At 35.9% G+C, this 12,038-nt stretch overlaps 1 protein-coding gene and 1 long non-coding RNA gene across 2 annotated transcripts in view; one reads left to right on the top strand and one right to left on the bottom strand.

Annotated features, from left to right (window-relative positions):
• The window catches only part of mtnr1ab (melatonin receptor 1A b), a 12,913-nt gene extending 3,605 nt beyond the window's left edge, over positions 1-9,308 (bottom strand). Inside the window, exon 1 of the mRNA XM_083561369.1 lies at positions 8,821-9,308. Coding sequence (XP_083417495.1) covers positions 8,821-9,007 — 187 coding nt within the window. The 5' untranslated portion in view covers positions 9,008-9,308. The remainder of the gene's footprint in view (positions 1-8,820) is intronic.
• The window catches only part of LOC310737176, a 14,824-nt gene extending 5,072 nt beyond the window's left edge, over positions 1-9,752 (top strand). Inside the window, exons 2-3 of the long non-coding RNA XR_014536774.1 lie at positions 4,998-5,112; positions 9,616-9,752. This is a non-coding gene — a long non-coding RNA (uncharacterized lncRNA). The remainder of the gene's footprint in view (positions 1-4,997; positions 5,113-9,615) is intronic.
• Positions 9,753-12,038: the final 2,286 nt, after the last annotated feature.

Below are 12,038 nucleotides of genomic sequence, written 5' to 3'. Positions count from 1 at the left end.
AATGGTGATCACACAAAATATTGACACTTGGGACACAGTTTTGACATGTTCACTTATGTTCACCATGTGTATTTACTTTTGTTCAGACAATAGACAATAATGACTGTATGTTATTTTCAGAGGAGAGTAATTGTATACTGTTATACAAGCTGCTCAATGACAAATTAATTATATGTCTTTGGTTCACTGATCATTAGCAAATGTGGCCACCTCTATAAAAGCACAAAGTTATAGCAGTTTTCTAATCTGGCACATATAGATGTGTGTTAACACAAGGGCAAGGAGGGAGGTTATAAGGCCATATTTAAACAATATATTATTCTACAGTGGGGAACATTATTTACAAGTGGAAAATATTCAAGACCAGTGTTGGGCAGTAACGCGTTACTTTTGACAGTAACTAATACTGTAACGCGTTACTTTAAAAAATAAAGTAACTCCGTTACCGTTACCGTATGGTGCGTTACCCGTTACTTTTATAAATATATTAATTTCGGCTGAAGTGTAGACTACAGCCTAACCTGCTTACAGCAGCGTCGCATTGTAGGATTGGTGGATGAACCACTGTAAAACAGGAAGAAGACACATTGTAGGATTGGTGGATAAACCACTGTAAACACGAAGAAGACGCGCTGTGGGCGTGTTTCCGTTTATTCATGTCTGTGCGGCTGTAATGGCGAGTCGAGGCGAGAGCAAGACGAGTTTCTCAAAGCTCATTATTTTACTTTAGTTGAGTATAAAGACAAAAACTTTTAAGTCAAATGTAAGCTGTGTCTTTCTGGTTCGAAGCTCGTATCTACTGCGATAAACATCAACTCCAATCTGTTGAAGCTGCTCCAGGACCTCCATGCCTGAGCAGCTAGTAGCTAGAAGCTAACCCCGTGTTGTGTTCTACATTGTTGGTAGTTTTCATACTTAAGCTGTGAAAGGAACATTTTTAGGAGCTCAACACAACAGCAGAAGCCACTTTAGTTTTTGATTGTGAATATATAATTCAGCTTGTTTTGTTGTTTCAGATTTCAGAAATCCTTGTGATATATTCAGTTTGTGTTGGTCTGACTTTAATAAAATAGTGTTTAAAAATTACTTTGTGTTTAAGTCAGTTTTGTGTTTGTATAGATCATAACGCATAAAAGGGCATTAATGGGAACATTAAAGAAGGTTCTTTAAAAAAGTAACTAAAAAGTTACTTTTAACAGTAACGCATTACTTTTTGGTGTAAATAATCAACAAAGTAACGGAGTTACTTTTTGAAGTAACGAGTAACTGTAACTAGTTACTATTTTTTAGTAACGAGCACAACACTGTTCAAGACAGTTGCACTCTTCTCAGGAGTGGGCATCCCAGCAATTTCACCCTAAGGTCAGACCATGCAATACTCAGAGAAATTACAAAAAAAGAGTTACATCTACAGGCCTCAGTTAGCATGTTGAATGTTAAGGTTTATGACAGTGCAATTAGAAAATAAACTGAACAAGCATGGTTTGTTTGGAAGGGTTGCCAGGAGAAAGCTGATTCTCTCTAAAAAAAGAATACATCAGTACAGCAGATGAACAGAACAGTGACTCTTCTGCACTTCTCAAAGCAATTCTGCTTCTGGGATGATGTGTTCTCTCCTCAGCCAGAAGGATTACAGCCTAAAACAGCCAAAAGGTTCTTAGCGTGCCCGGGTCTTTTGTGAAGAAAATCTTCTCCATCTTGTGAAGATGTGATTGAGCAGTACAACTGTCTTCTACTTGGCTATGAACCATTTTAAAACAAAGTTAACACTTGTTAACTGCTACTGTATGACAAATAGATGCTGGATATATATGCTACATTTTCAGATCAAGTGAAAGCACTTTTATACTTTTTAATATAACAGATTTTAGAACAATATAAAATATATCATTTAGACATAACTGGGACACTAATATCTTTTTTATATTTAAATGGATAGAAATTAAATACAGACCCTAGACCTTAATTCTGAACAGCTCTAGTGAGTCACCTAATATTATACTGCCACTTTTATCTTTTACACCTGAGTGCAACACTTGACTCTGCTATAATGGCTTTTTAACACCAATGCTAAATGTTAAGTTGACAATTTCTTTCCTGCAGAATTGACAATATGCTTATAGAAAGTGCCTTTTTCCAGGCACAATGGACAATTTTACATTGTACAGTCCATTCTCTTCATTGTTTGACATGCGAGCAGACTGCAACACCTTTCTGCTCTTTCTGTAAAAAGAGTGACTGAGTTACCATAGCATTCACATCAGCTTAAAACATTCTGTACAATTCTGAAACACTCACTGCATTTTTTTCAGTTGTTTCTTTTTTTTTCTAAAAATCTATTTACATTATAGACTATTATGCAAAAAATCAATCAAAGAATATCAGCAGTTTCTATAACACTAAATGAGGCCACCTCACACTATGTATTATATGCCCAAAGGTATGTAGACAACTGACCCTCACAGCCATATGTGAAACTTCCCCAAATTGTTGCCACAAAGTTGGAAACACAATTGCTTCAGAATGTATTTTTATTGCTATAACATTTAGATTTGCCTTCACTGGAACATGTCAAAGTCTCTGTGCACAACCCACTTGAACACCTTTAGGAATGGTGACTGTACCCCATTGCCTGACCTCTAGAGCTCTTGTGGCTAAATGGTAAACTCTCTACAGCCACAATCCAAATTCTAGTGGCAAGCCTTCCCTGATAATTTGTTAGAGCAGAAAAGGAAAAGCAATTCAGTATTGATGGTTTGTGGTTAAGAGTGGGATGTTCCTCCATACCTGTCCACAGACTGTCTGTATACAATAGGGTCCCAAAGTCTGAGGCCACTGTTATCTTTTCTATTTCACATGCCTTTATAACTAATTCAATTCTTTTTTCGGTATTACAAAATATCTTACTGAAAATAAATTTGGTGAAAAGTAGAAACTTTGAAATCTATACCATGAGTTTTAGAGTTTCTTGGTATTTGGTTTTGTCCCAATTTTGCTTTAATGACAGTGTATTCTCAAGCTGGCATGGAGGTTTATGCAAAACCTTATGAACAAATCCATCATGTGATCATTTTGGTTTATTTTGTGGTCCACTTAATTTGTGCATTGGGACAACATGAAGCTTTTGAATCTACATGCAGGAATAATTACAGAGAGCTAAATACCATAATTTGCATTCAAAACAATGATACCATAATATAAGATAATACTACCACATGTATACATATTTAAAAAATCACCTGATCAACATAATCTTTTCTCTGCTTGTGTTCTCTATAGTGTTTTTTCAGCCTGGATAGCATCATTAGATAACAAAATTTTTAATTATTTTGTATTAATATATTAATATGATGTGAGGTTGCCAGCGTGACACTAAAACAGGTGGTAGTAATGGCTACTTTTTACTTCATCAGAGCCCAAACTTCTTTACTTTAACTTAAATTTTTACCGGGGTCTTTTAGAACATGAGTTTCCGTACTTCTACTTGAGTGAGGGATGTGTATACTTTTGCCATATTTGGTCTTAAACTTTCCATTAAAGTGAAAAATTCTTCTGCCTGTAAATGGCCTGTTACTATAACACTCAGTCAGAATTCAGAATTTTGGAATTAATATTTTCAAGAGTTGCTACTGAATATATCTGTAGCTGTTTTATGATATCCTGCCTACTCACACCATTCACACCAATTACACCATTACATTCACACCAAACACACAACTTACAGGTGTAGGATAGATACCTTTCACCTTTCACCTATGTAAACTATGCTTTTTCATAATCATTTGACATATTAAATCTTGACCAAATCTGTGATATCCCTTCAAGAGTGCATCATCTTCTCATGTACAGTCTAAAATGATAAAGATGCATCCATAATCAAATCTTTTTATTTACAATGTTTAAAGAAAGAGCTTCCATTTAGTCATCCAACCATATCACTATAGCACATACACGAAAAGAAGAACTTCACAACCTCACTAGTCTTTTTGCTCAGTTTTGGAGGACCTTCTTGTTCCATGTAAACTCACTGCACCATTTTATTCACTTGTTGATGATGGCCTTTATGTTGTTTCATGGTCCACCTAATGTTTGGGAAATTCTTTTGTACCCACAATTTTGATTATGACTTCAATTATTAAAGTGTAATTATGACTTCAATTATTACTATCATCCATTACAATGTCTACTATCATCACCTGCAATGTTTAAACACAAGCTGCACCATTATTTCAATTGAGGTTTTTGAGTTCTGTTTTGATGATAATTTGATGAAGCTTGTGTATTTGGACAGCTGCTATCTGTTAAAAAATTAATTCCCTTTCTCTATAACATGTATCTCTCCAAAACCATATTAAAATTAAAATCGGGGGGAAAAGCACACTTGGATATTTTCTGGCAAACTCAGTGTTTGTCATGCAAACACTTTTTTTTCACCAATTACTATTTTTGCACCATTTTCATAAAATGTTCTTAAATGCTTCAGTAATATTATGATTTGCAAGTAAAAAAAATTAACTTGAAGAAAAACTCATCTGTGGTAAGACCTCTTTTTTGCCTGTTCCCTGATGGCTTGTTACTGACAGCCACACCTAAAGGGCTTATTAGCTGCCTTTTACATGTCGGCTTTTTCATATTGTAAGATGGACTTTTTAAACCTAATCTAGATGCTGTTTTATTTTAACTTTGATTTAAAAATAGCTTGGGATTGGGAAGGCTTTGTGACATCAGCTTTCAATAAGAACTGGTAGATACAATCTTAATAATATTTGTGATTTGGTCATGTGGATCTTCCTCTGTGGCAATTGTGACATGAAAGGAAGAAACACTGAAATAAAGAGCAACATGGAATGTCTTCTTTTTGCAGAATCAAGAGAGAGATAAAAATAAATATTTAAGCTTTTTTTTTTAAATGGGTTTAACCAAAAGGCCAATAAAAAAGACGCAGATTCACACTTGCTTACTTTATTGACTATTATTTCTACTCGTGTCTTTTCTAGATCTGCTTCTAGAAAATGTACCACATGAGCACTGGAATACATGTGCTAGTTTCAGCAAGAAAAGTTCAACGGTCCTTGGTCTTCTCACTTTCTAGCCAAATCTGGACTTTTTCAGGTAGAGTACAAGAGGCTAACAAACAACACTGTAACGGAGCAGAATGTCCCAATGCACCGAACCTCAATGTATAAATTGACTTCAGCAAGAGATGCTTTTATTTTTGCGAAAGGCAAGCCACAGGGCAGGACAGAAAGAAATGAGAAGTAGTGCATGAACATGAATATAACAAAGCATGAACCCACAGTAAAAGATGGTACTTTTTTTACAATTAATTATTTACTTGCATTTTAATGCACTTAAACTACACTTAATATGTTCAGAAGGATCAAAAGTATGTGCACCAATTGGATCACTATCAAAATTAAGTTTTCCGTGTCATTTAAGGTATGCACAAGTGAATACTCTGACTCTCTTTCCAACTAAGTAGAGTCTACTAAAGTGAGTTTTCGTTTCATAATAAAGACTGCACAATTTAATGCAAAGAAGTCTCTTTGAATGCACAATGAGTGCCACTTAATAAAACTGCCTTAGGCTTGCAAGTCATGTCAGGACCACTAAGTAAGAATAAAACAATAAGAGAACAAGAGTAAGAGAAATACAGTGTGCCAGAAAGTTTAAATAAAAATAATTGCAGGGGCAAATTTCTTTGAAAAAAAACAAACATTAGACTTCATCCAGTCAAGCCTTATGTCCTACAATGTGCCCACACACAAGGTGTTCTATAGTGATGAACATCATATTTAACTTCTCATGAGTTGTATAGGCTGTAGGGTGCTGCAGGGAATGCTGAGTGTGTTTAAATCAGTGCTACAGGCAAGGAGGGAGTACTTGCTCTGATTAATCCAAACAGACAGTGATGTCACAGGGGATTGAGTTTTTCTGGTTGAATTGGTATATCTATGTCAAGAGAGAGGAAAAACTGCTGTGTCCCACAACTGAAGAAAAGTGCACAGTGAATTATTTGTATGTGTACTATGTTTTTGTTTGGAACTTTTCATCTATGTATTCAACTTTATGGTCTATGCTGAACTAGTGGCATGATATTACAAATTCCCAGTGGGTCAGACAACTATACATTAGGCCATGGGATATCTCCTGACTAGACAGAAGCATAATGAAGAGCATTGTAGGAGGAAAATAAAACACTTACTGGGTTAAACATGACCCACTAATCAGAGTAGGCATTGCACTGCACCCAGTGGGAGGTCATGCTACAGAATGCACTCCAAAAATTTTCCCTTTGTGCTGTCACACTCACGCATTCTGTTCATTCTGTTTAATTGGAAGGTTGTGTCTAGACAGAAATAACACTACATGTAAACAAAACACTATTGAGCTGTCATTCAGACATTAATTATATTATCACTGGCATCTGTTTTAAATGGGAACCATTCCACTCTGCTTTTCTCACTTTCCTATGTACGATAGAAACACAAACACATAATAAAATAATTTAATAAGATATTAAAGACATGACAGCGAAAATTACATTTAAGAAACCTGTTTTTATAGGTTTTACTTTTGCGCTACTAAGTTTTACGCAGGACCACCAACATACGGTGTTCTTTCTACTGGCAGATGATAGTGGCATATGGGACAGTATGTCACTGGCGATAAGAACTAACTGGCTATTTCAGGTCTGTTTGATATCAAGCCAATTACCTGAAGCTTCTAAGCCATTGCTTGTATCTCTGAAACAATACAATGATATCAAGAGAAAGGTGTCAATAAAAAACCTGCTTGATATAAATGAAATTACAAACTGGCAACACTACGAAGCTGCTTCCTGGTGTTTTCATAACATTTTATTATTTTGTGTAAAATATACCATTGTGTAAAATAAAAATGTATGTTTATATTTAAAATGTATTTTAAGCTAATGCCTTCATTTATAGCCCTTCACTGTATAAAAAAATATATATATACAAAAAAATACATGTACTTTGAATAGAATGAGTATTTTTTTAGAATACATATATGGCAACATACACCAATTGGCCACGACCTTAAGAGCACTGACAGGCGAAATGAACAATACTAATTTACAATGGCAGCTGTCAAGGGTATGATTATTTAGGGGCATGTAAACAGTCAGTTCTCGTAGTTGATGTGGACAAACTAGGAAAAATGTGCAAGTGTAATGATCTGAGCAACTTAGAAAGAGACAAAGACTCATTGGTGATGGCTAGATAATTAGGTCTGAATATCATGGGGTGTTTCTGGTGTTTAAAAGGTAGTACCTACCAAAAGTTGCCCAAGGAGGGACAAGCATTGAACAACAGTGACGGAACAATTGCTGCCCAAGACTCACTGATGTGGATGGAATGTGAAGGTGAGTCATTCTGATCTGATTCTTCAGAAGAACTACTATAGCACAAAATTATTGTAAAAATGTTAACGCTGGCTATGATAGAAAAGTCTGAGAGCCGGAGTACATAACAGCTTGCTATGTATGGAGCATGGCTGCAGAGGAGTCAGATTGGCCACCCCTGACCACCACTGAATGCCCCTACAATGAGCAAATAAGCATCAGAACTAGACCATGGAGTAATGGAAAATAATCTGGTGAATTAGCTTTTCTTTTACATCATGTGAACAGCCAGGTGCATGTTCATGGTGCTTATCTGGGAAAGACATGGCACTTGGATACACAATGGAAAGAATGGCAAACAGGTAATGGCAATGTGATGTTCTAGGAAATGATTTCATGGGAAACCTTGGGTCCTGGCAATCATGTGGATGTTACTTTGACATGTACCACCTACCTAAACATTCTTGCAGACCTAGTACACCCCTTCATGGCAAAGGTATTCCCTAATGGCAGTAGCCGCTTTCACCAGGATAATGTGCCCTGACACTGCAAAAAATTGTTCAGAAATGGTTTTAATAACATGACAAAAAGTTGGAAGTTCATGGCTTCCAAATTTCCCACATCTCAATCCAGTCTAGCATCTGTGGGATGTGCTGGACAAATAAGTCCAATTCACAGAGACCCCATTTCACAGCTTACTGAACTTATAGGATCTTTGTGCCATCTTGGTGCCAGATACCATGGCACACCTTCCAAGGACATGTGGAGTCCATGCCCGAATGGGTCACAGCTGTTTTGGCAACACAAGGGGACCTTCTTTGCGAATGAATGCCAATCCCCCCCCTTCTATTCTTTGGTAGGTCTTTGGCACAATAGGCACCATTAATATTTAAATTGTCACTGTCAGAGATCACAGTTACAGTTTCATCACACACCCCAGGGTAAATTCCATCACTTCCTTACATACACAAGTAATGATAATTGTTTTTTTTTATACTCTCTAATCCGACTAATATTACTCGTCTCCATCCACGTTGTATCTGGTATGCAATAATTATAGTAAGAATCAAGCACTAGACAAGATTCCTTAAGTGGTTATGTAAAAAAAAACATGTTCAAATATGTGCAACAATATATAGGCCAATAGGCACAGTGTTAAATAAAAATGATGATGTATTTTGAACTAAAACTGGAATTGCAATAAAATGAAGCACATTTTTCTTTTCTATTCAAAAAGACCTGAATCATTGAAGTGATAAATTTACTGTAAATACTGTATATACCTTAATTTAAAGAAAATTACTATGGCAATATTTAGAGTGCATCTGTTGTATTTGTATGTCAAAAATAAGATAATTATGTATGACATGCCTGCAAGTTGCGCCTGATGAATGCTGTGTGGTGATGCATGTGGCAATGGAAAAGAGATGCGCATCCTTGAAGAATAGACTTACCTGCGTTTCTGAGCTTCTTATTCCTGTACACGGAGAAAATAACGAGCAGGTTGCCAAGTATGTCGACCACGATGGTGAAGATGAGCACGCTCCCCAGAGTGATAGAGAGCCACGTAGGACGGCTGAGTGAGAGCTCGTGAGGGGGCAGCGAGGAAACGTTCGCCAATATGCTGCCATTTGTGTTCATTTTAAACCCTCACTTTTCAGTCCTCAGCATCACTCACAGGTGTGGGCGTCATTGCAAAACTTTTTGAAGAGTCAGTAGTTTGGGTTGTGTTTAAAAAAAAAAGAATAATAGTCATGAAATAGAGCAGCAGTAAACCTCCTTCCGTGTTGTGCATCGCTCGAGAGGCAGCACGTGCGCACGCACTTTTATAGCTTTGGAGCGAAATCACAGTTGATAAATCGGGCGGCGGAGTTCAGTTCTCTCTTAATACCAGGACTCGTTAATGTGTAGAAACGCTGCCCCGCCGTGGAAGAGAAAAGAACATTTCCATTACTTTCCCTTTTTGTTGTGTTTCTGACGCACAACCTCTTTCCCGTTCGTTCACGTGCAAGCATCATTCACCTCACGCACGCGCTCATTCACTGGTTTTGGTGATCATTCATGATTTATGTTCGTGCAAAAATTAAATGGTTGGGCAAACTATAACTAGAACTTCTTAATGGCTTTAATGAAAATGAATTGTGATGGAAATTAGGTAAAGTCTGACAATTAATAAGCATTTATTATTAATAGTTTTATATCAAAAGGTTTTTAAAAAATCTATTTTTTTTTACATTTTCATTCCACAGAGCATCCTGAACAGCTGCATCAATGGGAATTGCACCGATTTTAAGACCTTGAAGTAGATAGTGAAAACAGCTGAGAAGATCATCATGGTCTCTCTTTCCTCCCTCACAGACAATTACACCACACGAGGCACTTTTAAAAACATCTTACTCATTTTTATCACCAAAGTATCTGTCTAAATCTAGTTCAAGACAATGCGCATTGTTAAAAGCGCTATACAAATAAAAATGAATTGATTTGAATTGAATGATGCCACACACCCTTCATCCTTCTATCACACTTATGCACACTTATCCTCAAACGTGTTTGTTATTTACTTGCTTTGTGATTTGTGATTAATGTTGTGATATGCTATAAAAATTTAACCTAGACACTGTAATGTTAAGGCCAAGGTTTGGGGAAGTGTTTGGTGAAAGATTGAAAAAGACAAAATATTTAGTTTAAAGTTACAATAGAACATGTTAAAAGGGGTAAAGTTCTTGTAGTCTGTTGCTTTTGTTTCTCTGCAGTGCAACACAAATTAAGTCCTGAAGAAAAACATTTACTGAACAAATCTACTGTAGTTTATTTGCTTGACTAATATAATATTAGAATGAGACCTATAGCAGATGTTCTCCTTTCCTGTTTTTCTTTTTGCAGTATTCTCTGTTACCTATACCTTTTTTTTTTTTTTGTAATTTGTTCTTATCAGTATTTAAATACCACATAGTTCTATTTTTATGTTCTATTAAGTTTCACTTTTTATTTGCTTAGTCATTTTCTTCTTATTCGCTAATAATAAACTAATTTCCTTTTTAATAATATTCTCTATTGATAAAATACAGTTCTTCTCTTGAATGATTGACCCATTACATATTTTTATAATTATACTTTAATTAATCTTCTTCCAACATGTTATTAGCTATATATTAAAATAAAAGAGAATTTGCTGACAAAAATGTGTGCATTCAGTTCACTGGGACTACTTTGAACTGGAATATTAAAAGGTATCATTTGAACCAACAGTTTCACATCACTAGAATAAATCATGTAATAGACCTTAGGACACACTGTAAGTGTCCTTTCTCTCTCTCTCTCTCTCTCTCTCTCTCTCTCTCTCTCTCTCTCTCTCTCTCTCTCTCTCTCTCTCTCTCTCTCTCTCTCTTTCTCTCCCTCTCCCTCTCTTACTTTGTGTGTGTGTGTCTGTGTGTGTGTTTTTTCACTGTATATATTATACATTTCAGTACATTTAACATTTAAAACATTGACAGATGAAGTGAATAATCTGCTGCCATTGTTTATTACAAAGGGTGGCAAGGGGTGGCATATATTACAAGTTTTCAAATTTTATGTGTTGGAAGCAGGAAAAATTGGACACCATATTAGGCAGGTTGTATTAATGGTTGAGAAACATTGTATGTATGTATGTATGTATGTATGTATGTATGTATGTATGTATGTATGTATGTATGTATGTATGTATGTTTGTATGTATGTATGTATGTATGTATGTATGTATGTATGTATGTATAAGATAAGATAAGATAAGATAAGATAAGATAAGATAAGATAAGATAAGATAAGATAAGATATACCTTTATTTGTCACACAGTGGGGAGATTTCTCTGTTACAGCAGCAAAGAAAAAATAAATGCAAATAAATAAAAGAATAAACACATACTATGTATGTATGTATGTATGTATGTATGTATGTATGTATGTATGTATGTATGTATGTATGTATGTATGTATTGTATGTATGTATGTATGTATGTATTTATTTTTAACTTTTCTAAGAAATGGATTTTTGCAGGCACTGGCACTCAATGGTCCTCATGTTCAGAGAAACAGCTGAAAAGTGTGACTGACTCTCATTCAGTTTTGTTAGCTATTTCACAGCAGTATTCATTCAGTTATTGATATGTACAGCACAGCCACAGAGTTTGTGTCTAATTGTGGAGTGTTTAAGGGCAGCTAAAAAAGAAACAAAATCTTATCTAAATTGAAACAGATTAATGAGGTAGAGCTCAGATAGAGAGACTTAATAATTAAGGAACATTCAATATATTTTTATATCAGTTAATTAATCAAGAATGCAACCTTTAGCCCTCTATTGGCATTAAGGCTGACCCTGACCCTGCGCAAAGAAGAAATCTTCTTAGCATGAAGGGGCGCGGGCAAAGCGACACCAGTCGAATCCGCGCTTCAGATCCTGCCTCCAGTAGCCGTACCACAAAAGAGTTTACATTTGGAACATACAATGTCAGAACTCTTAACGACACCAACACCAATACAGGCCGAGTCATCAAGCACAAACCGCAGCAAATTGTAGCCGGTTGCAAGAAGCACAATATCGACATTCTTGGCATCCAGGAACACCACTTCACCACCTGCACTACGAATCCGTCGACGACTACACACTTGTGCACACAATTTCATCCAAGGA

Source organism: Silurus aristotelis (assembly GCF_946808225.1).
Source record: "Silurus aristotelis genome assembly, chromosome: 14".
Taxonomy (NCBI): Eukaryota; Metazoa; Chordata; class Actinopteri; order Siluriformes; family Siluridae; genus Silurus; species Silurus aristotelis.
Note: the sequence above shows the minus strand (reverse complement) of the source record. Positions and strands in the feature narration are given on the sequence as shown.